This window comes from Engraulis encrasicolus, chromosome 7, assembly GCF_034702125.1.
Source record: "Engraulis encrasicolus isolate BLACKSEA-1 chromosome 7, IST_EnEncr_1.0, whole genome shotgun sequence".
In the NCBI taxonomy this organism is placed as follows: Eukaryota; Metazoa; Chordata; class Actinopteri; order Clupeiformes; family Engraulidae; genus Engraulis; species Engraulis encrasicolus.
The window spans coordinates 50,491,535-50,519,316 of NC_085863.1; the positions used below are offsets into that span (position 1 = coordinate 50,491,535).

Consider the following 27,782-nt stretch of genomic DNA (forward strand, 5'->3'; position numbering starts at 1 on the left):
CTAAAATTGATGTATGTTGCTGGATCTCCGGTGTGTCGCACAAAGTCCCATTTCGAACAAGCAGCACGTGCGCCCCCCTGCGCGACAGTTCGCTATTATCTGACACCCTTCATTACCCAAACACAGCAGTGGATCAGAACTTTTGTCATGTAGAAAAGGCCTACGCCACCTACGTGACCAAGCCATGGAAAACAATTTAAGGATTGTTATTGGGTAGGCTACACGACCTATAGACCTATTTAATGAAAAACAAAGTATTTATTTACTATAATTTTAAAGTAGGACTTTGCACTTTGATGTTAATCAGATAGGCAGGCTACTAGTCCCATAAAATAATCATCTGGGATTTTGTCTCCATAATAAAATAGGCCTATGACTCCTTTACCAGTGTGGTTACATTGATGTGCTTATCCAAAGTTAATTCTACATTGGGACAAGGTCCGCTTCACATTTCAGCCAGGGGACACTGATGGTAATGACCCCCAAACTCACTCTACAAGTATGGGACAGATGCTGATTACACATATTCGGATATTTTAAAATGTGGATATTTTTGTAATCCGTTTACGTGTAAACACAACATTATGTCGACAAAAATAAAAACTTTATTGTAATATGCATTGTAACCACTTACATGGGATATTTGTAAAGCCGGATTTTTGATATGCGCATTCTAAAACTCTGCTTAAATGTGTAAACAGAAGGCCAAAACCAATGTGTTTCCAAAAAGATCCATATACATGTAAGAGCTTCTTACACAGTATGTAATCATTAGATCAACAGGAGTTCAGAACTTTCAATTGTTTAAATTCACCTATGATGATTCTGAGAAAAAGTCCGCTGCACGACCAGGATTTCTTTTGCTCCCAATATTTAATTTTTTCGTGACGTTTCGGGGTTTTTTTTCTGAAGAAGGGGTAAAACCCGAAACGAATCATCTAGTCACTTGTGGTCCTGCTCCCAGGTCAGACGTTCCTGTGGATGTGCGAGCTTTCCATCATTACCTAAATTCACCTATGGCCATTGGGCACATTGTTTAGAGCGGTGGTACTTTGCGCACACCAAAAACTTTCACCCTTCAAATAGGTAGGGTTTTTTTGAGGAGGGGTGTGTGAGTGTGTGTGTAGGGCCGCTGACAGCTTTGGCCAGGCTCAGGACAAAGTCATCTGAAAGGCCCCCCCACCCAGTACATACAAGGTAATGAGGACCCACTTCTGGGCTGGGCCAAGTGGACCCCTTTGTCACTGTATAGTGTTGCCCCCTGAATAGTGTTGCCATCTCTGGTATTTGTTGAGAAACACAGTCAATATTGGCCTCCCCTTTGTTCACATTTGAATTGATTTTTCAACGACAGTGGAGAATGATAGTCCGTCTTCTCAAGACTCAATAAAGGAAGATAGCATTTGAAAGTCTGAGTGAAGGTCGTGGCTCGGGAGGCGTCTAAATTCACGTTCACATTTTCACTTCTCACACATTTTATTGACTCGCCGCCATGTGACCTTTATAGACTGCATAACCTTACTTGTTCTGTTATGCAATATGCACACAACGTACAAATCATGATTCAAACACAAATGCAGGATTTTCCACAAAAAAATACCACTTATATCATATTATTGGTTAAAAGCTCCTGGTTAAAAACACACATCTCTACTACAGTTCTCTTCAATAAAGATAGCATACACTCCAGAAAACACTTTGGGCATTCATTGATGTGTCTGCAAACCCTTCTGTTTATTTTACATGCTGTATAGCACCTGTACATACACTGCTGTTTGTGACAATGTGTTTCTACACTGAAAGGCACTCTAATTCTCGCAGGCATATGATGAAACCATCAGAATTTCTTAAACAGTTCGTCATTACAACAGTCATTATAAGCGTTAGCTTATACAATATTTAAAAATGTCCAGTGTTCAATAACATACATACAGCAGTAGAAACACAACACAAAAAAGTCATATTAAAACGCTAAGACAACAAAGTTATGAGGGTCCATGTCTACTGCTGGTTTCCCATTGCATTTCATAGCCATTTCATTGAAAAAAGTAATACTTAATAGATACTTAGGCACTGAAAATTCAAGCAGGCATCTCTCCATTTTTTAAATATCTTTTCCTGACAGTCTCGTATCTGTGCAGAGGGGGGGATGGGGATGCGCGTGTGTGTGTGAGTGTGTTGACTTCTCGCCTCTTTCTGTGGGCTGCGATCCAACAGCTTGTGAACTAGAACTCATCTTCCAGGAACTCCAGTGAATCATTGCTAGGCAACCCTTCCGCTCTGTACTTCTGGGAGATATGTGTCCATCTGGTGTGGTTGGTAACCACGGCACCATGGACCTCCTTTAACCTTGGAAATAGGTCATTCAAGAGCCTAGGGGAAGACAGACAATAAATATAATAAATAATCAAGTTGTTTTAGGTTAGTCATCATTCAATGTAGTCCCTACAACCACAGTGTAAATGTGGTTGTACAACAGATCAAACCTAAAGAGTCTAAAACAGTCTAAAAGTTGATCCAAATTATATAACACCTATACATATTACTGTTACTTCACTGCAAACTGACATAAGTTTGTTGTTGCTCTTTTGTTGCTCTTGTCAGAGTGATAGTCAGAGCGAAAGTAAAAAGCCACCTCTTAGCACACAGTCTTTCTGGAGGATGATGAAGGTTTTCTTTCTGTAAACTAGGACAGGGCCATTTAGGATAAGGAGTGATTAATCTTATTTGCATATTCATAATTTTTAGCCAGAGGGCACATGGGCTTGTGTGTGTGCACTTCCATCTGCTGCGTTAGGCAAATTTAAAAAGGAAAATCTATTTGTGATGTCGGGAGTGGCGAGCAGCCGTGGGTTCAAAAACCCAAAATGTAAATTAAGGTACTATCACGAGCCTCAGCCACATTACCATGGATGATCTACCCCCTAAGTCAGGGGTTCCCAAACTTTCTTCCCTGCGCACCCCCTTTTACATTTCAATGTGGTTTGTGCACCCCTTAAGCGAATGTTGCACAGCCGCACATTTTGGGCAAACCTCATTTCCTATAGCCCTGACGTTATTTCTGCAATTATTACAAGTCTAGGAGTTATAAATTACACTTCAGATGGACCCTTCAAGCATGCAATTCACCAAACAATTAAAAACTACATAATGTTCATGAATTCTGTATAAAAAAAACACACATATCAGCCATTGCTCTATCCAGCTCACGCACCCCCTTGTAGCAGGCCATGCACCCCCAGGGGTGCATGCACCCCAGTTTGGGAAACCCTGCCCTAAGTAATTTGTTTTTGTTATTATTTTCACACACACAGCATGATATGAGTTAGACCAGGGGTTCCCAAACTTTACCATGACAAGGCCCCAATATACTGGCCAAGCCCCGGTATAAGACAGGATAGTGGAGGAGAGACAGGAAGCAATTTGGGAGAGAGAGACGGGGAAGGGTTGGCAAAGGACCTGAGCCGTAATCGCATCCGTGTAAGCCGCGTAGCAGACGAGTGCCCTACCGTTATCGCCACGGTAGGGCCCGTCCAGTTTTTAACATGCTGTCGTATTGCTCAGTCTATCCTTGATTAGTCAGTAACATAAGATGCATCATTTATTCAGCCCTTTCCAAGATCCTGGCCAGCTGATGGGGGCATAGTTTTTTTTTTTACATATTTCTTGAAATGTCAATACTACTACATATTGATATTGATCAGCATTCTCCTTTAAATTATGGATTAATTGTGCAAACTGTGTAGAAATGTTTGCACTTACTTGAATAGAGGCATGGCGATGTGGTCCATGAAGCCCAGCTGCAGGTCTGGGATGTAGGCCTTCTCCCTGTCCATCATGGCGATAGGCGTGTTCCCCATAGCTTTCTCCTACACACACACAAACGCACGCATGCATGTACACACGTACACACACACACAGGCACGTACACACACACACGCACGTACACACACACACACAGTTTGGTACTTTTATTTGGATCTCACCAAGAAGGCAGCATTACAAATCCAAATAGTGATGGGAGCAAATGTCATAGCAATCAGTAGGGACTGATCAGAATCATAGGGTCCAATGTAATACATTACAGGTCAGAATTACAGGCCTGGTTAATTTAAAGTTGTTTAGGGGTAGACATGGCACCTCCTTCTCCATATTGCTGAACTACCAATTGTTGCAGAAATTGAGCAGTATTTAGCAGTCTTTTTTGAATTGTCCTTATTGAGTCCACAGAGTTGCAGTCCACGCAGTGCAAGCCTATGTACACACACACACACACACACACACACACACACACACACACACACACACACACACACACACACACACACACACGTACACGTACACACACACACACACACACACACACACACACACACACACCTTTATTTGGATCCCACCACAGGGAAGCAATTACACAACAAAACATAAGTCAGGACTAATGGTTAAGATAGATTTGCTTAATAGATGTTTGCTTTTCCTGTGAATTTCTAACAACATTAGCAGAAAAAACTGATATAATAATAATAATAATACTGGACAAAAAGTTTGCATTGACAGTGGAGCCGTTAGGTGCAGTATTGATACTGCTGATCGATCGCTGACAATAAGGAATGAATAAAAGCCACCTTGAGTTGCAATAGGCCAGGTTGAAAACCCCCTTCGAAATATTAGGTTGTGTGATAAAAGGGAACTAGTCGTATGATTGAGAGTTTGGAACAAAGCAGCTTCAGAGAATCGGGCTGTAAAAAAGCTCATTGGGGATATTGGTCTGTAGATTTTAAAGATTTACAGATTGGGCTGGAAGTCACATCTGGCAACCCTGAACCCAAATCCTCGGGCTGGCACCCCTAACAGTCGGTACAGTATGGAAAATAAGGTTATAGACATTTCTCTTTTAACTCTCATGGCATAAGCTACAGTGAAAAAGGAACATGTGCATACCTAACCCATGTAAATATAATGTAAAACCCAGTTTCCATGCCAACGCAAGACTTCCACAAGACCAATTTCCTGCAATGTGTTGTGCCTACTTACTATGATGTTCTTCATAATTTTGTGATCTACTGTATGCCATAATATACTATTCCATTGCCCACAAAAACGTGATTAAAAAAAGATAATGTACGCACAACAAAGAAAGAAAAATGTGTCATGTCAACCACCGGAAAACAGTCAGCATTGAACAATCAGAATTACAGAACATGCCATCTGGAAGTGTATGTGTATCCATGGGGAACATGTTCTGGCATGTCTCAGGACAGGTGGGCCAAATAGTCCCAGCAGCAGTAGTAGAGATGCCTTTAATCCTTCTCATGCTGAAAAGGAAATCATGTGGCGCTCTTCCTGATGAAGGTCTAGCGACCACAAGCTTGCAGTACTATCAGTAAAGCCATCTATTGCACAGATCTTAAGTCTGCAAATGCTTTCCTTTTTACCAGAAGTTTCCACTAAACCCTGCACATCGACTACAGATGACCAGTGGCCCTGCCTTGACTACAATCCCTCTCATGCTAACAAAGAAAAGGGTCATGCCCTCAGTAGGCAAAGTAACCCCAAGCAAAATGTCACAAAATGTTGCTATGAACGGCAATGAAATGTTACCAGACCTGTTGTATTCCAGGAGGTACTTCAGAAAGTTTCTTAAAGGTCAGGGGTGTCAAACTCAAATTGACTGGGGGCCAATACACAAAGCAAAATTTCAAATTGACAGGGGGCCAATACACATAGTTAAATTTCACACACACTCTTTCCCATTACGGTATATAGTTACATGGATATAGTAGTTATATGGATATATGGTATTTTTACATATTGTGCTGCATATGAGTGTGGGCTGTTTGATTGGCCTGGGTCCATGCACATTCCTATTCCTATTGACAAACCAAATTTCATGTCTTGTTATGGTATACATTAATGGTGTATAAGGGCCAACTGTAATACACATTTGAAATGATCTCGTGGGCCGAATAAAATGACTCCGTGGGCCAGATTTGAATTTCATTTGAAGTCGAATGGAACATAAGAATGTGGGTGAAAACCTGTTTATACATGGACTTATACAGGTACATCTGACTATTTTGGTGCATAATGTATCTTTTCAGATATTATAGGATTTTTAGCCACGCAGACTTGCTTCTCACGACACATACCCGATCTCCTTGGGAGAAGAACTCCTGGTAGATCTGATCCGCCACTCTGTGATTGGTTTTCCAGTCCTTGGTCTGGTCGGACAGATCGCTGGCGGTCATCAGCAGGCACAGCAACAGCTCGTGGTGCTGATGCTTTTTACGGTTGTAGCCCTCTAGGGGACAGGACACACACATGACAGACAAGCCGATGACAAGAAGACCATGACTTCAAATGATTCAGAAATACATTGCGATCACGAGTGTATGTTTATTGTTTCCTTTCAATATTTATTTATTTAATTAATTAAATACATTTTAATTAATTTTGATCACAAAGCAAAACATTGGCTTCATAGTATCAGAGTATCCTCACCGGCTGCCATTTTTTGAAGAGAGTCGAAAATGCGCAGGTGATGTGCAAGGTCACTGGCTAAGATGATTTTGTGCATCATATCAAGTATTCTGAAATAGCTCTAGTACATAGAAAGAGAATATTCATTAGCATGAGGCAGGACATACAGTACACAACATGTAGAGCAGGGGTATATATACAGTATATATATATATATATATATATATATATATATATATATATAAATGGTGTACTGTATGTGGTACACAGGATAAAAAAGGTTGGGAAACCCTGAAGTAAAGTACGTATACTGTATGCAACAGGTGGACACACCACTCTTACCTCTCTGGAACAGTTGTTGAATATGTTACAGCCTTCCGAGTTCAGGATGTAGATAGCCTGGGAAAAATGGTGTCTCTGTGGAAGATGAGAAAATGGGAATATGTGGAAATTAGGATAGCATTATTACGTAATAAAGCATTCATAGGGGTTGTTGGACGTTCAAAAACACTATTCTGAATCTAATGACAGTTGAATTTGAATACTACAGTTCTCAGCGTTTTTGCTTTTCTTAAAGAGTGATGACCAAATGAACATAAATACAGTGAGTTGAAAACAGGAAAACGGCTGGATTGTGTATAGATAACTCTTCAGCGTTCCGCTTTCCTCAGTGAGAAGTAATTAAAAGTTATCTATGCATAGTGCTGTATTTCCCCCCATAAATAAGCATTGAAGAGAAGACGAAGGAGAGGAACATTGTCAAAAACAAACTTAATATGTGGGCAATTGCATTAATATCAATACAATTGCCCACATAATAAAGTTTGATTTTGAGTATTTAAATACAGATGCACAGATGCCCCCTGTAACTCGTCCTAAGCCTCTCAATGCCCCCTTGACCCAATCATAAGCCTACCTACGCCCTCTTACTATTAAAACATGTTGGGGGGGGGTGTACTGCGCCCGTTGAGAAACCAGTTGATTTTCAGGGATACTAGTAGCACTCTACCTACAGTCACAATGAATATTGACAACATTGAAGTCATTCTTGACTACAGTATATAAAGTAAGAGCTCTTGGTTACCTCCAGCACTGATCCCTCTGAACTGTAGAGCAGGGCCAGCACGGATTTCTGAAGGGGGGAAAGACACAAGACGCATCACGTGTGTTTATGACAGAGATAGCACTGTTAGTATGGCCATTGCATGGTTTACATTGATTTTAATTGCAACGCAGGCAGCCCCGCTCATGCGCCCAGGCTGACTCACTGATATGATCTGGAAGGAGTTATTGGTCCCGCGGTGATCCAGATCATGACAGAGGCACGAGACAAACAGGGCCAACATCTCAATGTCCCTACAGAAACAAACAGGCAGATAAGTAGATCCAAATAGACTTCATGAAAGCAGTGCTCCTTCCCTGAGTTTCCTGGACTTCCTATGTATGTGGAACTGCTTCTCTTCTACTTTCAAATGACAAACAATTGAAACCAATGAAACAATGAAAAAAATAGCAAGCAAGCACAGTACTACTGTACTAATACTACTACTACAGTACTACTAGTACAACTTCTACTCCTCAGAACAACCACAACAACACAATAATAACAATGGTAATAATAATAATAATAATTATTATTAATACTATTATTATTATTATTATTATTATTATTATATGACAATGATGATGAAGCTCCAGTAATGAAAGACTGGTGTTCCAAGTAATAGGCATTGTCTGAGTTTGAATATTACCCTGCATATTCTCAACATAGACATAGACATGTTTTAACACCCCCTGGAGACAAGTTGAGAGTTAATTGTCTCTTATTACACAGCTCGTCTCTTTACTGACAAAAACAAAGACTTATTTCATTCCAATGTTACAGCTGTTACAACAGAGAACAAAAGATTGACGAGTAGGGGCAATGCAGGAATGTGTGGTCTTACTCAAGATATTGTCCCAGGTCCAAATTCTTGCTGAGGAGGTAACAGAAGTGTGCGACAGAGAAACCGTGCTTCCAGTTGTGATAGGGTGGATCTCTGTAACCTTTCTTCACCACCAGGCAGAACCTGAACAAGAACAACAAAAACCAAAGGTCTATACATGTTTTGTTTTTTTATTTATAAACACAGTGTTGTGAGGAGGGGCAAGACACTGGCAGCCAAAAACGTGAGCTATTTTTTTTGACCGACAGCGGTTTCCAACAATCAGAGGTCCAGGTTTCCAACAATCACCAGGATCGCACAAAATTAGAACCCATCTATATCAGCATGTTCTATTCTATAGATGCTACCGATATTACAGGTATGAGAACAGAATAGAATGCATTTCCTTTTGTTGTCACTATTCACATGTAGAATTTACCCCATACACACTCACAATGATATTGCAAGAACTCACTTCAGATCAGTATATACATTAAAGGAATAATATACTGTATATATGAAGAAGGGGATACACACACACGTCACACGCACATACGCACACACACGCTAGCGCGCACACACACACACACAGAGGTCCTGATTGCAATAATGTAATGATGAGGACCCAATTGAGTCTGGGCTCTCTCCCCTCTCTGGAAAGTTGACCCCTGTGTGTGTGTGTGTGTGTGTGTGTGTGTGTGTGTGTGTGTGTGTGTGTGTGTGTGTGTGTGTGTGTGTGTGTGTGTGTACTACTAGCATCTGTTTCTATGGGCCCAATGGATGTGAAAGAGGAATGGATGTTTTAAAGGGGCTCCAGGTAGGATTAGGATTAATTAAAAGTTTAATTAATCACGGTCCCGAGTCAGCCGACGCTTATGCGAGTCTTGAGTAAGTGAACGATGGCTCTCGTCGTGATCACTTCAACGGTCCGCTGTCAGAAAACCCCACATGCAACTTTTGACAGCGTCTGATCGAACGAGTGTCGTGAGAAACACTTTTCATTTGAAACATCGCTTTACATACCGTATTCAGATTTGTATCAACTGCTGGCATTCCGGGACAAAAAACACAGCGAGTTTATTTGGACAGCATTTTTTCATTACGGTGTAGATTTTGAGACAGGCAAGCCACAGGCACCACACAAATGACGCCATCCTACCAAATGCCTCTTTAAATGTACTCTGTGATCTTTTTTAGGGTTTTTATTGCCTTTATTTGACAGGATAGTGAAGGTAGTGACAGGATGTGAGTGGGCAGAGAGAGATGGGGAAGGGTCGGCAAAGGAGCCGGGCCGGGAGTCGAACCCGGGTCGTCAGCATAGCAAAACGAGTGCCCTACCATTTGCGCCACGGTAGGGCCATGTCTTCTGGAGTCTTACCGTGCAAGTGTGCGCTGGTCAATTTTAAAGGTGTTGACGAAGCCCATGTCTTCAAACATGCTGATAACCGCCTGAGTAGAATTTGAATGGGATGAGGGAGGGAGAGAGATAGAGATAGAGATAGAGAGAGAGAGAGAGAGAGAGAGAGAGAGAGAGAGAGAGAGAGAGATAGAGAGAGAGAGATATGAAAAAATGTTTAAGAATTTCAGAATCTACAACAACAGCGCCCCCTAGTGGCCTTTCTGAGGCAGTGCAGCTGCAGTGGTTGCAGAGAGGAACTGCCTTAGCACTCCATACGCAATGGTTAAAATGCCAGTTAAAAGACCAGTTAAAAACAGCATTTATTTTGTTGTTTTGTAGATACATTTTGCAATTTTTAGATATCTTATTTCACAGTTTTGTAATATCTATTAAATTCACATTTATTACACACCTATTTTCTAATGTATTATCCACACAGACAAAGAACACACGCACATAACACACAACACATGCACACACACACACACACACACACACACACACACACACACACACAGACACACACACACGCGTGCGCGCACGCACATTGTGCCCTCACAACAAACATGTCCACAGAGACACACCAGAGCACTGTCGTCCTCAGGCAGTGTGCGAGGCAGGTAAGTGAACTCTGTGAAGGATGGGTTTATGTCCTCCGGGGGCAGCACGGCACGAGAGAGCAGCGCCTCCACTTCCTCATGCGACACCTGAGGAGATGGATATCAATATCGATACAGGATCAGACACAGATATGAGGGCTGTGCACGCTACAATATAGAGCATTAAGATGCCATGTTCAGCCTTCTGGCCTCACGCATGGCCATCTTGGTACAGTTTCAAAATTCGATTTTTTTATGGGCAAAGATCTTGATTTGCCGCCACCTATAGGATAATTCGCTAAGTGCCTTCCTTATCACAAATTGATGTGAAGTATTGTATCAAACATTTCATAAAAAATGAATGATTTAATCATCATATTATAATGTGTCATTTTAAAACAAAACAGTAGCAATCGACAGGCTTTAGACTGTTAGACATCCACAGTTTATACATACAGCATTGGCTCACCTGCATGTGGAAACTGAGCATTTCATTGGACAGGCTGGTTCTGTACTGAGCTTCAAGCACCTTCTGGTACAGCAGACCCTGGAGAAGAGGACAAGGATGATGAAACACCTACACCCTCCACCACTATCAGTGATCGACTGGCTGATACAATACGTAGAAAAGAAGCAGCTCCTTACATTACATATGAAAAGAGAAACAATGCTGCAATATATTTGATTATTCATTGATGTGAGATGAACTGATTCATGCCAATGTGGCCAATTTCTACAGACAAACTCTGTACAAGTGATGCTTTAATATAATATCAGGAAAATATCCAGACAATATTTACTTATCAACAATGAACATTTGGAAAGCAACCAAATTATTTGTGCACAAGCCCTGGTGTGGTGAGAGGAAATGCCACTGTAACGAGTGATGAGGAAATGCAGGGAGAAATCAACTCACGTGGGCGAGGCTGATGCCACAGTAGACGGAGAAGGCCATTGCCAGATCTTCATCAAAGCGGTTGAACCACGGACCATTCACTTTGTTCACCAGCTGAGCAGCACCGACGATCTCTGTGGCAGACAGTATTTAAAAAGCCAAAGAGAAAAGAAGAGAGAGAGAAAAAAGAATAAGAGAAAAAATGGGCAGGGAGCAGAGAACAAACGGCAAATGGCACATTTTAGGAGGGTAGTGGGGTAGATTAATTTGTCTGTCTTGGTTTATTTCCTGCATGGATGGGAGACTTTATTTGGAAATGCTCTCAGGCTTCGTCATATTGTTGGCAAAGAGATTTTACTTGCTACTTAGACTGGAGTGAAAACTACAACATTGTTGTTGCAGCCAGTTTGGAAACCTAATGACACTCACAGGTGAACAGTCATAGTATTCCAAAAGCCTGAACCATCTAAATGTGTAGAAAGAGAGAGAAGTTGGGAGAGGGGGGGCGCTGTGGCGCAGCGCGCTAAGCCCCCACATTTGGGCTTACATTGCCCACGGGGACCCTGGTTCGAGTCCAGTCAGGGTCATTTCCCGACCCTGCCCCATCTCTCTCTCCCAACCATTTCCTGTCTACTATCTACTGTCCTATAATTATAATAATGGCCGAAAACCTCCCCCCAAAATACTTTAAAAAATAAAAAAAAAGAAAGAGAGGGAAGGAAAGAGGGAGAGCAGGAAGACAGTAAAAAGAAGGTCTTCTCCTCTCACCCCCATTGACGTCTTTGATGGGGAAGCAGAGGATGTTCCGTGTGTGGAACCCTGTTCTCTCGTCCATGGCGCAGTAGAACTGTGGATGGGAGTATGCATCCTTGATGTTGAGAATCTCTCCTGTTGTCACTACGTGACCGGCTATTCCCTGGCTGGCTGGGATGCGCAGCTCCGTCTGGGAAACAAAACAAATTGCTCAGCGTCAGGGTTGTGGTGTTCCGAATGTTTTTGCAGAAGTGGTTTTTGGTCGGGGGCGCTGTGGCCCCCACATTTGGGCTTGCATGCCCATTGGGACCCTGGTTCGAGTCCGGCCAGGGTCATTTCCCAGCCTTACCCCATATCTGTCTCCTGCTCATTTCCTGTTTCTCTCACACTGTCCTGTCATACAGTAATAAAGCCCCCAAAACATACTTCTGAAAAAAAGTGTTTTTTGGTCAAAAAAGATGAAAAACGAGACTGAAAGTGTCTATTAGATGTATGTGGCCTCTTTACAGTAGCGTTACAATAGCTCCATACAGCTTTATCCAAACCATACATTCATATTCCAAAACCATATTCATTATATTCGGCTAAATTTGTTGCAATATTTGCTTTGCACTACCACTTAACACAGACTAGTTACCTCCGCCAAGGAGGTTATGTTTTCGGTCGCGTTGGTCTGTCTGTCTGTCTGTCTGTATATCTGTCTGTCAGCAGGATAACTCAAAAAATTACGAACCAATTTGGATGTAACTTTGTGGAGTTGTTGGAAATGACCAAAGAAAAGGGTGATGAAATTTTGTGGTGATCCAGATCATGAACCGGAACCAGGATTTTAATTACAGTTTTTCTCGATTGCCTACACACAAGTTCTGGTACTTCACACACAATTCTCGGAACATCTCACCCATTTCCCAACTCCCCTAACCAATGTCACTGAACACTAAACACAATTCCTACTTTACACTCAAATTCCAGTTTTAAAACACACTCTTTTCACACCATTACACACAATTCTCTGGATTACACAAAATTTTCATAAAGAAAAACACTGGGTTTCTCATGGAACACACTGTCATTCACAACACTACAATCAACTGCAATACTATGTTCACTTCCTCATCACATGGGCAAACTCTCTTCATACCGGTTTACAATCTGAAATCATCACCCCATAAGGACACACATTGCATGTCATGTTGATGAAAAATGAGTGGATGCAAGGAGAAAACCCATTTGTTTAGTTTTTGAACTCAAAAATATGTTATACAAGACATAACTTTCATGTGGTTACCCAATATTTTACAATACATTAGTGCAATTTTTAAATATTTTTAAAAATATGTAAAATATATACACGTCTGTGTACTCCGAGTCTAAAAACAATATTTCAGTATTTTACTACAGAAAAATACCCTCTTTACGTAATACTGTAAGTAGAACACTGAAGAAGTTGAGTCAAGTTGAGTATAGAGGTTTTTTTTTCTTAGCAATAGGCTATACAGTAATGTAATCGGTTTTTTGCACTGCCAAATAGGCAGTGGGGTTTATCTTTGTGTTGTTTTTGTGAAAAAGATATACAAATCTTTCTGTTTCTGTTTGTGTGTTGTGAGAATGAAGTTTTTCCAACTTATGTCACAGTATCCATGCAATCCAGAACAAAAAAAGCCCAAGTTACTGGGAGAAATTAGTTTTACCCTGTGCCCAACAAATGTGTATTGTAGTGACTGTCTGTGTGTGTCATTTGACGACAAAATGAGGTTTTTAGAAGAGAGTACATTGTTTTGAGACAAGACGTGCATTTTTCAGAGGTAGTGAAGAGTTTGGCCCGTTGTGTGTGAGGTTTGGAGATTTGTGTGTAGAGTTTTGAGAATTCGAAGACCGAAAAACTGTAAATAAGATTCTTCATAATTGCTAGCATCTTACAGTAATATACAGCTCTGGCTTAGCATAGAAATCTAGACCCCGTAGTGACCGCAAATTGAATTGCGGGACAGGGCGAACACAAAAAGAAGGCAGAAAGAATAGGGTGTAGCAGTCAAACGTTCTATCAAACAGCTTCCTTGGCGGAGGTCTGCACTCTCTGAGTGTACTGCTAGTTTGAAAAGTGCAGAACCAAGATTTGTACACAGTGACACACAGAAGACCTGTCCAGGTGAGACGCACCTTGTCATCTCCCACCACGCCCCCGTTGAAGACCTTGGCCACCAGCTCCTGACTGGAATGGTCCAGCAGAAACACAGAGCAACTGCAGAGAGAAGAGGAGAGGGGAGAAGAGGAGAGAAGAGAAGAGGAGAAGAGAGGAGAGCGAGAGGAGAACAGAGGAGAGAAGAGAGGAGAGAGGGGAGGGGAGAAGAGAGGAGAGAAGAGAGGGGAGAGAGAGGAGAGCGAGAGGAGAACAGAGGAGAGAAGAGAGGAGAGAGGGGAGGGGAGAAGAGAGGAGAGAAGAGAGGGGAGAGAGAAGAGAGAAGAGGAGAGGAGAAGAGAGGAGACAGAGGAGGGGACAGAAAAGAGGAGAGAACAGAACAGAGAAGAGGAGAGGAGAGAAGAGGAAAGTGTAAAGGAGAGGGGAGGAGAAAGGAGAGGAGAATAGAGAGGAGAAGAAAGGAGAAGAAAGGAGAGAGGACAGGAGAGGGGAGGAGTAAGGAGAGGAGAAGGGGAGGAGACAAGAGGGAAGAGGAGAGGAGCGGAGAGGAGAGGAGAGGAGAGAGGAGAGGAGAGGGGAGGAGTAAGGAGAGGAGAAGGGGAGGAGACAAGAGGGAAGAGGAGAGGAGAATGTTCAGTATGAACACTCACATAGGCAGGTGATCAGGGATGTGTTTCTCCAAACTGTAGTGGCTAACTACACTAACTACTTTGTGATTCGCAACGCAATTGCCAATTGGCAACTAGGCCCCCGCAGAAGACAAATCTTGTGACAAAATTACATAGTGTCAAAGCTAAGCATTCAGGATAGCATATCTGCCAACTGTGGAGTGGAGTATTAACAAGATTTAAGACCTTACTTGATTGTCACATTCTACATATTTTCCACCCCTTTGGCCAATTGGGAGCCCCTGGCAGGTGGGGGCCCCTAGGCTGCAGCCTAGCCTGTGCATTAACCCGGCCCTGCCTAAGTCGTGTGTGCATGCCTCTGAAACCTAACCGAGATATAACCAAAGATACAACTGCACGCACCTCTCTGCATTGCTGAGGTTGCGAGCTTCTGCGATGATCTCCTTCAGCAGACTGTTGACATCATCTGCACACAGATAACAAAGACCATTTTCACACTGATGGGTTGGTGACCTCTGCTCTAAAGAATCAGGTGTGATCAAAAAGAGAATTAACACCCCATAAAAGCCTAACAGGGCAAGAAAGAGCAGCCTGTTATTTTTGTAATACACTCATAATGTGAACAAGAACCAAACTGTCGGTTCACTTAAAAAGGACTGAGTTTGGTTCACTCAAAGGGGACTATACAGTATGTGAAAATGGAACTTGTTGGAGTGGTGAATGGCAAATATTACTGTATGTGCTGATTGGTTTACGGTGATGCTGAATGGTAATAATGATAACTTTTGATATCTCTATTCCTGGCAGCCTGTAGCACCTTCATGTTGATGAGCCCATCCACAGACCAATCCACTCTTTGCTGAAAACACTCCACTGCATCATAACAACCATTGCTATGACATTACAGAGAGTCTTACTTAATAGACAAACTCTTAACAGAATGGCAATAACCAAGTCCTAATGTATAACTAAAGGACAATTTTGGTGACAATAAGATCATAACAGATATGCAGTGCTATGGTGCTACTTGTCAAAACTTGTCAATACAATTGACCAAAGGTCTGTTAACCTCAGTCAAGAAGCACAACACACCATCAGAGCACAAAGATAATTGGTCGGGTAAAAATTAAGTCATAATATGTAAAACCCCTGACTGTAGTAAGTAAGTCAGTAAGGCAGTAATTTACCCAAAAGTGATTACGTGATTTTTGTTGTTGCTGCAAGCGTCTTGCATACTGTATATAGATGTACTACCTTCAATACACCGTAAGCAAATAAGTGAGTCAAGTTCGTCAACAAACTCATATTTGATCACACTGTAACAAACAGGCACAGCAAACTTACAATATTTAAAAAAGAACCTTAATCATGTTCAGTATGTGTACATGTTCATTCAGCTGTGCCATTTATGACAGAGCTGAAGCTTATCACCGAACTGTGTCCAAATATTTGAATGTGTGTGTGTGTCTATGTGTGCATGTCAGGGTGTGTGCCACGAGTTTGAATGTTTGTGCCGTGCGTGTGCCATGTGTACATGTATGCCTGTGTTTGCATGAGCAATATTTACCCAAATGAGAGAACAGGTTGGTTGCCACCTGCAGCAAGGCCTGCAAAACAAAATGGCAACAAAGTCCTCGGAACCAACTTAGTGACAGACGGGGGACATGACATGTTGGCGTTAAACTGAAATGCTTATGCAGTGACCTAGTGGACTAAAGAGCAGTGTTGAAGTCACACTCCACCATCTCTGGAAACATGCTCATTTTACACCTCCCCTTGATTTAACCCCGTAAGACACGTTATAAATGAGCTGTTAGCAGAATGGCAATGACCATGTCGTAATGTAATAAAGGCCCTGTGCAATAAAGGCCCTGTGCCCCTGTCATAGTGGTGGAGTACTATGGTAAGTCTTTTCAGTGACTATTACACTGTTTCTCTGCAGCATGCGTTAAAGGGGAACTTCTGACAATTTCAACCTCTCCTTAATTTCTCAGGTACTGACAAGTCAGGGGTAGTGTGAGCATTACAACTGCATGTCGAAATTGGCAGAAGTTATCCATTAAGGGGCTACATGATTGACTTTTAGCTATCTCTTCTCCCAACCGTTCTCTGAGTGATATTACTCCCAGTTCCAAGCTAGCACTAATCATCTAACTGGATGGTAGCTAGATTCTACTTTGTACCACAATAATGATACATGCTAGCTCGGAGGTACAAGCTGCGTTGCCAGACTGGAAGAACAGGAGACAGGTAAAGCTCAATTATTGACCTCAAGGGGAGGTGGGAAATGAGAACAATTCCATAAATAGTGAAATAAGGCATTAATGATTGAACAACTCTGTACAAGTGTCATATCATTTGCTTGTAGAGTTTTCTAGATGGTACTATTGGCTCATTATTTTGAATCCCGGTAGTCGGAAACTCAATAGAAGGGATACTCAGATTGGGGTTCCGAAACACAAACTTCGGTGTACTCCGAGTTAGTTAAACATTTGTATTGTCCCCAGCTGATGCAATAGAACGGATGTCAGGAGAACAAACTCGGGTCTATTGACAACTGAGTTTCAAAAGAATGAGCCATACATGTACTCGGACAGTGTGTGTGTTTTCAGGTAATTACCTGACATTGAGTGTTTTGCTTGCGCTCCCTTTGCAGATCCAAGGAAGAACGCAGCACAGGGAAGGTATGTCGCATACAGTGCTGAATGATGTGTTCATCTTCCTCTGTGGAGCTGATGAAGCCAAAGCCATACATAGATGTTTTAACCCGCTAAGACACAGCGTTATATATTTGCTGTTACCAGAATACTCCTTACTACCGCATTACTAAAAAGGCCCTAGTCATAGTAGTGCACAATAATTGTGTAATACACAATATTCTATACACACTGTACTCAAACTATACATACACTGTACTGTATGTATTAAAACCACAGATAGGTACACTGATACACACACACACACACACACACACACACACACACACACACACACACACACAGACACAGACACACACACACACACACACACACACACACACACACACACACACACACACACAGACACACACACACACACACACACACACACACACACACACACACACACATACACACATATACACACACGCACACAGGAGAATAGATGTAATCTTTACCTGCTTGTGCCCTCCTTGTTAAAGGAGCAGAGCAGTGCAAACACTGTGCCCGTGTCTCTGGCTTCAATGGGCACACACAGCATTGTCTCCACCGTGAGTGCCAGCTTACTGCACAGCCTCTCCAGGTCTTCCTAGTGCCACAGCAGGCAGGGAAACAGGAGAGTTGAGAGGTGGCTTAAGGCTAAGGTGGCTTACAAAGTCAATGCATCCTAATGCAGAGTATCTGCCCACAAGGCTATGCATCGCTTGCCTGATTATTGTGTAATGTAAGCCCCGAAGGTCCATGAGGACCCGTCCGATGAGGACCCCTCCGAGTAGCAAACTTATTCAGCGTGAAACTCAAGTCTCCAAGGAATAAGCACGATAGGCCTACTATTTGAAGGCTATTGGTTATTGATTATTTTCATGGGTCATGCACATGACTTACAGTCGTAGAGGCAAATAAAACTTTAACAGCAAGTTTAAGTTTTGACAAATGTATTAGTTTCACTTCGTGTGGAGTATTGTTCAGATCGACATGATACAAGTCACCAGTGGTTTGCTTCATTCAAAGAGAGTCATTCATCATCACAAAACCTTACCCACAACATAGTCTTAGTCTACAATATAGTCTTTCGACTTTGGTCTAGTGCAGAAAACAATGGCAGATTTATCAGCCACAACACACAACTATGGTCAATTGGCAAGATAGGAGTAGTGTAAAGTAAAGCAGTGTGCTTGCTTGGTAGAGTACTCACAGTGGTCAGATCTTCTTGGGTTAGAGACCTATTCTCTTTCACTGCCTTGCCCAAATTCCCTGTGAGGAGCTAAACACACAGACACACACTCCTCATAAACTTGGTAACAATTATGTATTGCTATCTTGATTTTGCTTGCATTTTCTCAATGCTGCTTCTCAAAATGGAGCAATAGATCTTTGAAAAAAAGTATTAAATCAGCTGAGCTAATCCACCCGAGACCATGAGAGGGAGCAAGTGTGTCAGTGTCAGAGTCTGTAATCATCTTATAGAGAAGCCTTTCCTAGTTCACAGAGGATCAGTCGTGGAATGGTGTATTTTAATGTTATAGTCTTATAATGTGTTATCTTATACACATTGTAAAATGGAGCAAAGTAAAATGCTGTGTCAATCCACAGTGAAGTTATCCTGTCACCATATTTATAGCTCCATTTCTCCTCATTCCCACAGCAGTGCAATGCAACAACAGTACGTACTGTACAGCAGAGAAAACTCAAAGCAAACAAATTTAACATCCTTTAGAACTGGGCTTAGCCCTCTAAGAGAAAATGCTGTGTGAATTGTGTGTGTGGCCCTGGGTGTTGTTTTTAAAGGACTATACTGTGTGAGGTTTCCTTTCCTTTCTTTAAACTTCCTGAGCAGAGAAGTAACAATGCAGTGCCCAACTGATAGGAGTTCATCGTCTCAAAGCAAAGGGAAAAATGAAGAATATAGAACTGTGGAAATGTCCCTAATTTAGCTAAAGTAACTCAAGATGGCGGATGGACATGGAGCTACTGACCCCCCCCGGACCCCCCCCCCCCTCCTCACATTCATATAGATATAAAATTTAAAGCAAAGAAGGTTATTACATAAATATAAATTAATACATTAAAATCAAATTAAAAGAAGTAATTACATTATATTATTAATATTAATATTAATTAAGATTATTAATTAAAATAAATAATATATAGAATTGACAGTGGTGATGATTATTCATGATAAAAAGGACAGGTTTATGAATGGACAACAGAAATACTGAAGATGAACACCTAAACATTTAGCCATTAAAGCTAATCATACAGAAGTGTTGTGAGTGCAGTACATGTAGGAGAGGTCAGAGCTGAACTCACAGAGATACTGATCTCCTCCTGCCAGATTTTGTCACCAACCACCTGCATGATGAGATACAGTATATCACGAAAGTGAATACACCCCTCACAGTTTTGCAGATTTTTGAGTATATCTTTTCATAGGAAAGCATTACAGAAATGTAACTTTGACACAATGATTAGTGACCTTTTAACAACATATTTAACCGCTTAAATGTCTTGTTCACTCAGAAAAAAACAAAATACAGCCATTAATGTTTGAACATGTACTCACAAAAGTGAGTACACCCCAGATTAAAATCCGGTAGAGAAGGGGCTATGTTGGCTCAAATCGTCTCAAAATTAAACGAAATGAAAAGGGATGACAAGGGAGGTCATCAGTGTGCGTTTCAACCGTTCTTTGCATTGAACTTTTACATTTTGAGTCTGCATCTGGCTTAAATAGATTGGTGTGAGATTTGAATGCAATCCTATGGAGAATATCATGATCTGCTTCAGTAGTCACAGTGCATGTTGACATGCATGTTTCTTTTAGGTGTATTTCAGATTGCCAATGTTGACAGCATTCATGCATCCCCAAACCATGTCAGTCCCACTACCATGCTTGGCTTACTAGAGGATACACCTTTTTTGTAAAAGTCATTTGTTTACCACCACACATACTTGACACCATCTAAAGCAAATTTGTTTATCTTGGTCTCTTCAGATCACACAACATGGTTCCAGTGATCCATATCCTTGGTCTGTTAATCTCTCTTGAGACCAAGATAAACAAATTTGCTTTAGATGGTGTCAAGCATGTGTGGTGGTAAACAAGTGAGTTTTGCAAAAAAGGTGTATCCTCTCATAAGCCAAGCATGGTCGTGGGACTGACATGGTTTGGGGATGCATGAGTGCTGTCAACATTGGCAATCTGAAATACACCTAAAAGAAACATACATGTCAACATGCACTGTGACTACTGAAGCAGATCATGATATTCTCCATAGGATTGCATTCAAATATCACACCAATCTATTTAAGCCAGATGCAGACTCAAAATTTAAAAGTTCAATGCAAAGAAAGGTTGAAACGCACACTGATGACCTCCCTTGTCATCCCTTTTCATTTCGTTTCATTTCGAGACGATTCGAGCCAACATAGCCCCTTCTCTACCGGATTTTAATCTGGGGTGTACTCACTTTTGTGAGTACATGTTCAAACGTTAATGGCTGTATTTTGTTTTTTTCTGAGTGAACAAGAAATTTAAGCGGTTAAATATGTTGTTAAAAGGTCACTAATCATTGTGTCAAAGTTACATTTCTGTAATGCTTTCCTATGAAAAGATATACTCAAATATCTTCAAAAGGGGTGTATTCACTTATGTGATATACTGTATGAGCAAAAATTTGGTCTTATTCATCATTATTCATGCATTGCCCACACAAGAAAATAGGTGCAAGCCATCCTACTATCACAAACTATCTGGCACAAATCTATATTAACCCATTGATACCTAAAGCACCGGCAAAAAACGCCTGCTGAATGCCTAAGCCTTTGTTGGGAAAGTTGCCCTCAGCCTATAAAAACCTAGGCAAAATATCTCCACCCCTGATGGACAAAAACATTGAATAAGTTGCATTTAAACCCTTAGACCCTCATCTTGCATGAAAATGTGTTCATTCAGCTGTAACATACCCACATGTTTATTAAATACGTTACAATCTCAAGAGCCTGAATGCAGCGTATATGTGTCTCCAGGCACCATAGGTAAAACAACATATACGAGTCATCAGGCTAAAATGGGTTAAGCATCAAAGTTGTTTGGGCTAAGTATGTCATTTTCCACCCTAAACCACCACATTTGAAAAAAAAATGTGGTGTGCACAAGTGTGTGAGTGCATCCATCTGCATCTGTGTATGTTTGTGTGTGTGTCTGTGTGTGAGTGTGTGTATTTCTGTGTGTGTCGCGGTCAGGCGATATCCGTTCACCTGGCATTGGAGCTGCTGACTGTCTTCTGAAACCAGCAGGAAACAACAGACAGACTTGGTCTCCTGTGCCAGCTGTGAAAATAATCAGACCAGACCATTACACAGGTTGGGCGCATCTACTCATCACGCAGTGATGCTCTCAATTCAAATAGGAAAAACAGCCTTACTATTCACCACAGCACGACACTAAAACTCACATATTGAATGATTTTCTGCTGGACACTGGCAGCATCCAGGTCACTGAGACTCCCTGTCAAAGAAAAAAGTCTTGAAAGGAGAAATCTTCTTCTGCACCGGTTGGAAATAAATTATGTGGCTTCCTGCTATAATTTCTTTGCCATAGTAATCACATTGCGAGTCACTGCATACCACACAGCTGGAGAACTCTTAGGTCTGGTCTGCTGGCTGCACTATACTTTATATATTGAATTTGAATATTGAATGTACCGGTATATTTCTTATACAGTATATTGAAATGGGAAATATTTTTCTGTACTGCTTGGAAATAGATCATCTGACTTCCTGCTATGCTTTCTTTGCCATAGTAATCATATTGCGAGTCACTCCATACCACACAGCTGGAGAACTCTGAGGTCTGGTCCGCTGGCTGCATTATACGCCTCTTCTGGTAAATGATTCTGGGACGTATTGATCAATGGCTTCATAAATGACTCCTTGGCCTTCAGACTGAGCACTCGCTTGCAGGCTACAGCGATCTGGAAGCAGAGTGCAGGAGCAACAGGGGATATTAATAATAATAGCTAAACTCAGGCAATCATAAAAGGCTTATGATTTTGTCCTTTTGGGCTTACGTGCTTCTCAAGCAGGTCTAAGTCTTTGTCTGTCGCATCACTGGTTTCTCCACAGCTGATCTGCACACACAAAATAAAAACGCATTACAATCAACAGGGCACATATTGGGTACACTACATCCTTACGATTCGGGAGGTAACAATTCGATTCAAATCGTTTCAGTACGATTCCATGATGCATTGCAATGCATTACATTTCTACAGAAAGCAACAACACTTTTTTCTTCAGTCATGAGGCAATACAAGCAGTCAGATACTGAACAACATTCTATTGGCTGTTGTGTGGAAGTGAAGTGCTTTAATTTATTGTAGTAAAGTTAATTTGCTACGAAAATGCCCTTGAAGTTAATTAAAATTTGAAAAACAATGTGCTGCATCAATTATGGCGTTTGCCGAATCGATTATTGAATTGTCTTGCAAGCATTGCGATGCATTGCCGAATCGATTATTGCTTCCACCACTAATGTATTTGTACAGTACTGTACCTTTATGTGAAAAATAATAATGTAATTTCAAATCTGTCATTATTTGCCATCCTTTTGTTTACATTTCTGCCTGCCCTCTTGTGGCCTCTTTGCGTACTGGCTTGCCCATGTGCTTCTGTTCGGACTTTCCCATGGTTGTTTAATTGTTTGCCACCTGGAACTGCAATTGGGTCTCTCTGTATGTACTGGAACAAATAAGAACTAAACTAGCAATTTGAAGGGCTAAACACGCTCACCAAAAGGACTGCGATGACATCTTCTTGGTCCATGATGGGTGCAATGATGGCTGTAAAGGTAGAAGAGATTCACTTTCTTGAACAATATAAAAATGTGACATATGGAATACTGCTTGGGAACAGCTGGAATTCTGGGATTCAAATTATTCTGACTACTGACTACACAGTCTGGACTACATGTATGTTTATGTTGGCACAAACACACACACACACACACACACACACACACACACACACACACACACACACACACACACACACACACACACACACACACATAGACACACACACACCTTTCTGCTGTCCTTGCAGAGGCTCTGCAAGGCTTGGTCTCTGCTCCTCGTGCAGCTCTTCTGGTGGTATGCCACTGCAAACCACCCTCCTCTGCTGAGCAACAGCATCACTAAAGGGATAGAGACATGTGCTTTATCGGGTAATAATGTGGGCCTGTCTGTGTTAACCAGTCTACAAAACAGGTCAACAACAATAATTATCAAAAGCAACAGATGGGATAAATTAGGTGAATAGTCAAACTGTCACTGCATAGTCACTGCATGCTTATTATCATAATTAGCAGATTGTTGGACTTCATAGTCTTACTGTATCTTCCCATCACTTTGCAGTTCATGTTGGGGTTCTTCAGACACAAGGTGTCCATCCTCCAGAAGATATGAGAATACAGTAACCTTCCACAGAGAGTAGAGTAGAGTATAGTATAGTAGAGACAAACCAACAAGTAAATAAACATGTTAGGAGAAACGTAACTACTATCCTGGCATAACGGAAATGATAGTTAATGTTCAGAGGACAGGAAGGAGATGCTTACTGGTCCAGGGAGCGATGCACTGAGGGCAGTTTGAGCAGCATCTCTCAAAGATGAACAGTCGATCACAGAGGCTAGCAACAACAGAGAGTCCTAACAACGTAAAATGAAACAGGTGTGTTAAAATAGCTTTTATAATGTAACTTCATCCACAGTGCTGGATACTAGCGTTAACCATTGCTTAGATATTTCCTGTTCGGGCTTGGCGAACTTTAGCCGTAACAAGACAGTCGCTTAACTTAAAAAAAATAAAAAATAGCCACTGTCAATTAGCCTAGCGCCTCTCTAGTTTTCACTGGCTCAATGCGCTCACTGACACACAATTGCAATTTTACCGCCATCACTAGTCCTCCTCGTCCAGTTGGAAACACCTGATTAATGTTCAAAGATGTCCTGCCCTTCTCTTCATTTCCAAAACATGGACAAAACAATCTGCTACATCGGGTGCCAAATCTGTTTGACATGGACATCTTCAAAATGTTGCGTATCACAACGTTCCACGATCACGAGATAACTGTGATATGAATTTCAGGCACAGTTTCTCAGCCTACGGTAGGTCTACGTTGCATGGTCTTGTAGCTGCGGCTAGCCTATAATATAACGTTTGACACGGAACAATTCGCATCAATCGTAGAGCGTAAACATTACACGTTTTTGTAATCCCGAGGTGTATCTAAATGACATGTTTGTTGTGTTTACAGTATTACTTTATGATCGAGTACATGTAGGCCTACTCCACCACCACCAGGTGGCACTATACGGCTCTGAGGGGGAAAGCACGTTCCACTAGATTGATGAGGGTATATTTTGTTGTTGTAAGGCAGAGGGGTTTAGAGATCAATAATCATTACAGACCAACATACAAGAAATTATTACGATTGCAATTTGTTGTATGTTGGTCTGTCAAATCAATATGTCATAGTTACTCCATATAGTATCTCCTTATGTCACCCTATGGAAAAATGAATGGGAAATCTCCAACTTTGACCTGGGAAAAAAGTATGTTCCATTAAATATTGGTAGATTTTTTTGTGATGCAAGGGGGTTTACTGATCACTTAAAGTAGGAGACATTGCTATTGCATTTCGTCCCATATTTTGGCCTTTTTTGAGCTAGATTGACTATTTTATTTGTTCTTTCTTGCTCTCACCAGTGCAGAGGTGATATTGTCATGGAGATATAAAAGGTCATTTCCCAGGGCAAATAGGCCCCGGCAGCCACACCCATTCATTAATCCGACTGCAAGCTAACAGAGTCCTACTCTGAATAGGAGTTTTAACAAAAGTACTGTAAAAATGTATGTAAACAGAATCAGTGCTACTTGGTTTACAAAGGTCTTTAGTGCGTCAACTCCCCTTTGGTTCTGACGAGCACATGACGTCTATTGTAAAAACTTGCTCGACCAGCTCTTTGAGATTAGGCCCCTGAACTTTGCCTCGTTTTATCAAAGAGTCAAGTGAATTGATTCATAGATGTAGGAGATTAGAGAATTTGGACATGATATTGGAGATCAGCAATGAGGAGCAGAGCTGAATTTAACTTAAATATTGTGGCTGGCATGGCATGACTAAAATGTAGGGTAGGCCTATTGTAACAAAGATTGGGTCCCCATCTGAACAGGTGACTTTTCCACCAACCAATATGACTGTCTCATCTTCCATTAAATCACACATACTATCAAGTATAACCTTAGAGTATATTAAAGGTAGGCCAAACAAAAATACTAATTATTAATAATAATTTCCTATTTAATATAAACAAATGGCCAGCAGTCTGTGTAAGTAAATGCATGACAGTAAATGCATCGACTGTTCAGGGATCCTATTAACCTCCTCCTACACACACACACACACACACACACACACACACACACACACACACACACACACACACACACACACACACACACACACACACACACACACACACACACAGTCATGCTACCGCATCTTGCGGTGCAGTAATTGATCTAGGCTGAAGGTCGCTGCTAGCGTTAGGTGAATTCGATGCCATATAGACAGCAGGCCACAACAGCAGCAGCAAAACACTCTGCCCATTTTTGGACTGCAGCACGGCTTCTCTGTTGTCTTAGCTTGGTCTCATGATCATCTACACAGCATTCACAGCAACCAGAACAATCAAATTACAACTATTTCTAGACTGGGTGGCTGTGCTGCACTTTTCCTATTTTTACACGTTGTGCATTGTGGCTAAGTAAAGTCTCTGAACAACTGGTTTGAATGCAATAGGCTCATTATGACACACGCACGCACGCACGCACACAAACACACACACACACACACACACACACACACACACACACACACACACACACACACACACTCCGCGAACGGCACATACATACACAGCACACGCACATACATACACAGATACAGATCCATCAACAGACTTTGTTTTATGTTAAACAACAAAGGTTGGGGAAATTGACAAAGCCACAGGCTAAGACAGTATTGTATTGGCGAGTAGTGTTGCACGCTTGGACTGATATCACCTATTGAGAACTGCCCATCAGAAAAGACTTTGAGAGAGAGAGAGAGAGAGAGAGAGAGAGAGAGAGAGAGAGAGAAAGAGAGAGAGAGAGAGAGAGAGATGCACTTTATGACATGAAACCTAGCACTTGGGTCCTCTCCTATAGGCTTTAAGGAATACCCATACTGGCCCAGGCTATTTTATCTCTGTGCCTTCTGTAAACGTCACTGTGAGGAGCATGCAAAGTGCCTTAAGTTAGTTACTAAGGAACTGGTGAGGTGTTTGTAGACACAGGGTGACTGTTTAAAAGGACACTGACTGATCATCTGAGTGGAGAGTGGACTTTTTAAAAGCACTATAGAGGAGGAATAAACAACACTATTTATAGTGTGTTATGCTGTTGCCAAGAAAACACTCGACCACAAAAGGCTAAAATGGTTGTGAGAATCGGAGCCCCAGGGAATAGACAGTCCCGATCTCAAAGAGCAGTTGTCTCATAAACAAACCGAAGCAAAGCAAAGCAAAGTGCAGGCAAATGCTCGCTCACCCACTCACTCACGCACACTCAAAAACGTAACACACATTTACATGTCCAGAACTCAATCAACAGGTGTCATACACCGAAAAAAGAAACTAATATAAACTATAAGTAAAGTATATTAGCTCAGCGTTTGTCATTTCAACGCAATAATATCATAATTCTGTGGGGTTAAAAACATCACCAACTTCAAGTTTATGAGTTTTCACGCCTCTGTAAACATGACTTCAGAGAGCACGTGCAGGTGAGTGATTGTGGGTCATATTCTTTACTATACCTGCAGGTTGGCCGGCGAGGGTGAAGGTGAGGCTGCGGCTGCTGTGGCTACCTGTCCGACCTGCCGCAGGAGCTGCCGTCCTCCCAGGAAGCGAAAGAGGCCAAGGAGAACCTCCACCAGTACCATTTCGCCCTCCTGCGTTCCTTCCTCCTTCAGACGGTCACATAGATTCTGCCTCCCAGTGCATGCAGGTCCTTTTCTGTTTCCTTGCGTTGCTTGCTGCTGTGCTGTGCCCCGTCTCTCGTCCTTCTCTTGCTCTCTTTCAGTCTTCCTTCTCTCTCTCTCTCTCTCTCTCTCTCTCTCTCTCTCTCTCTCTCTCTCTCTCTCTCTCTCTCTCTCTCT

At 41.7% G+C, this 27,782-nt stretch overlaps 1 protein-coding gene across 2 annotated transcripts; it reads right to left on the minus strand.

The window, feature by feature from the left end:
• Window positions 1-1,709: 1,709 nt before the first annotated feature.
• On the minus strand, window positions 1,710-27,759 carry LOC134453084 (cGMP-dependent 3',5'-cyclic phosphodiesterase-like). Of its 2 annotated transcripts, none has more exons than XM_063203864.1 (29): window positions 27,441-27,759; window positions 24,139-24,228; window positions 23,913-23,998; window positions 23,606-23,715; window positions 23,313-23,362; window positions 22,592-22,651; window positions 22,351-22,495; window positions 21,977-22,029; window positions 21,780-21,851; window positions 19,830-19,871; window positions 18,715-18,783; window positions 17,978-18,108; window positions 17,441-17,552; window positions 16,388-16,427; window positions 15,223-15,286; window positions 14,212-14,293; window positions 12,067-12,241; window positions 11,320-11,432; window positions 10,873-10,950; window positions 10,389-10,511; window positions 9,784-9,854; window positions 8,427-8,549; window positions 7,749-7,836; window positions 7,565-7,612; window positions 6,823-6,897; window positions 6,502-6,601; window positions 6,150-6,301; window positions 3,763-3,869; window positions 1,710-2,373 (listed from the first exon to the last, which is right to left on the minus strand). In XM_063203864.1, exons 1-29 carry the CDS (start codon window positions 27,564-27,566, stop codon window positions 2,226-2,228), a joined length of 2,733 nt encoding a protein of 910 aa, XP_063059934.1. In that variant the 5' UTR covers window positions 27,567-27,759; the 3' UTR covers window positions 1,710-2,225. The 2 variants fall into 2 exon arrangements, with proteins under 2 accessions (XP_063059934.1, XP_063059933.1); XM_063203863.1 differs by lacking the exon at window positions 27,441-27,759 and adding an exon at window positions 24,471-24,624.
• Window positions 27,760-27,782: the final 23 nt, after the last annotated feature.

Coding starts and splice junctions, on each gene's coding strand:
- LOC134453084 (XM_063203863.1), bottom strand. CDS start 24,605: ATGTCCATGTCAAACAGATTTGGCACCCGATGTAGCAGATTGTTTTGT. Junction 7,613..7,748: donor ACTCCTTCCAGATCATATCA/GTGAGTCAGCCT, acceptor TCCCCCCTTCAG/AAATCCGTGCTGGCCCTGCT. Junction 6,898..7,564: donor CAGAGGGATCAGTGCTGGAG/GTAACCAAGAGC, acceptor CATCTTCCACAG/AGACACCATTTTTCCCAGGC.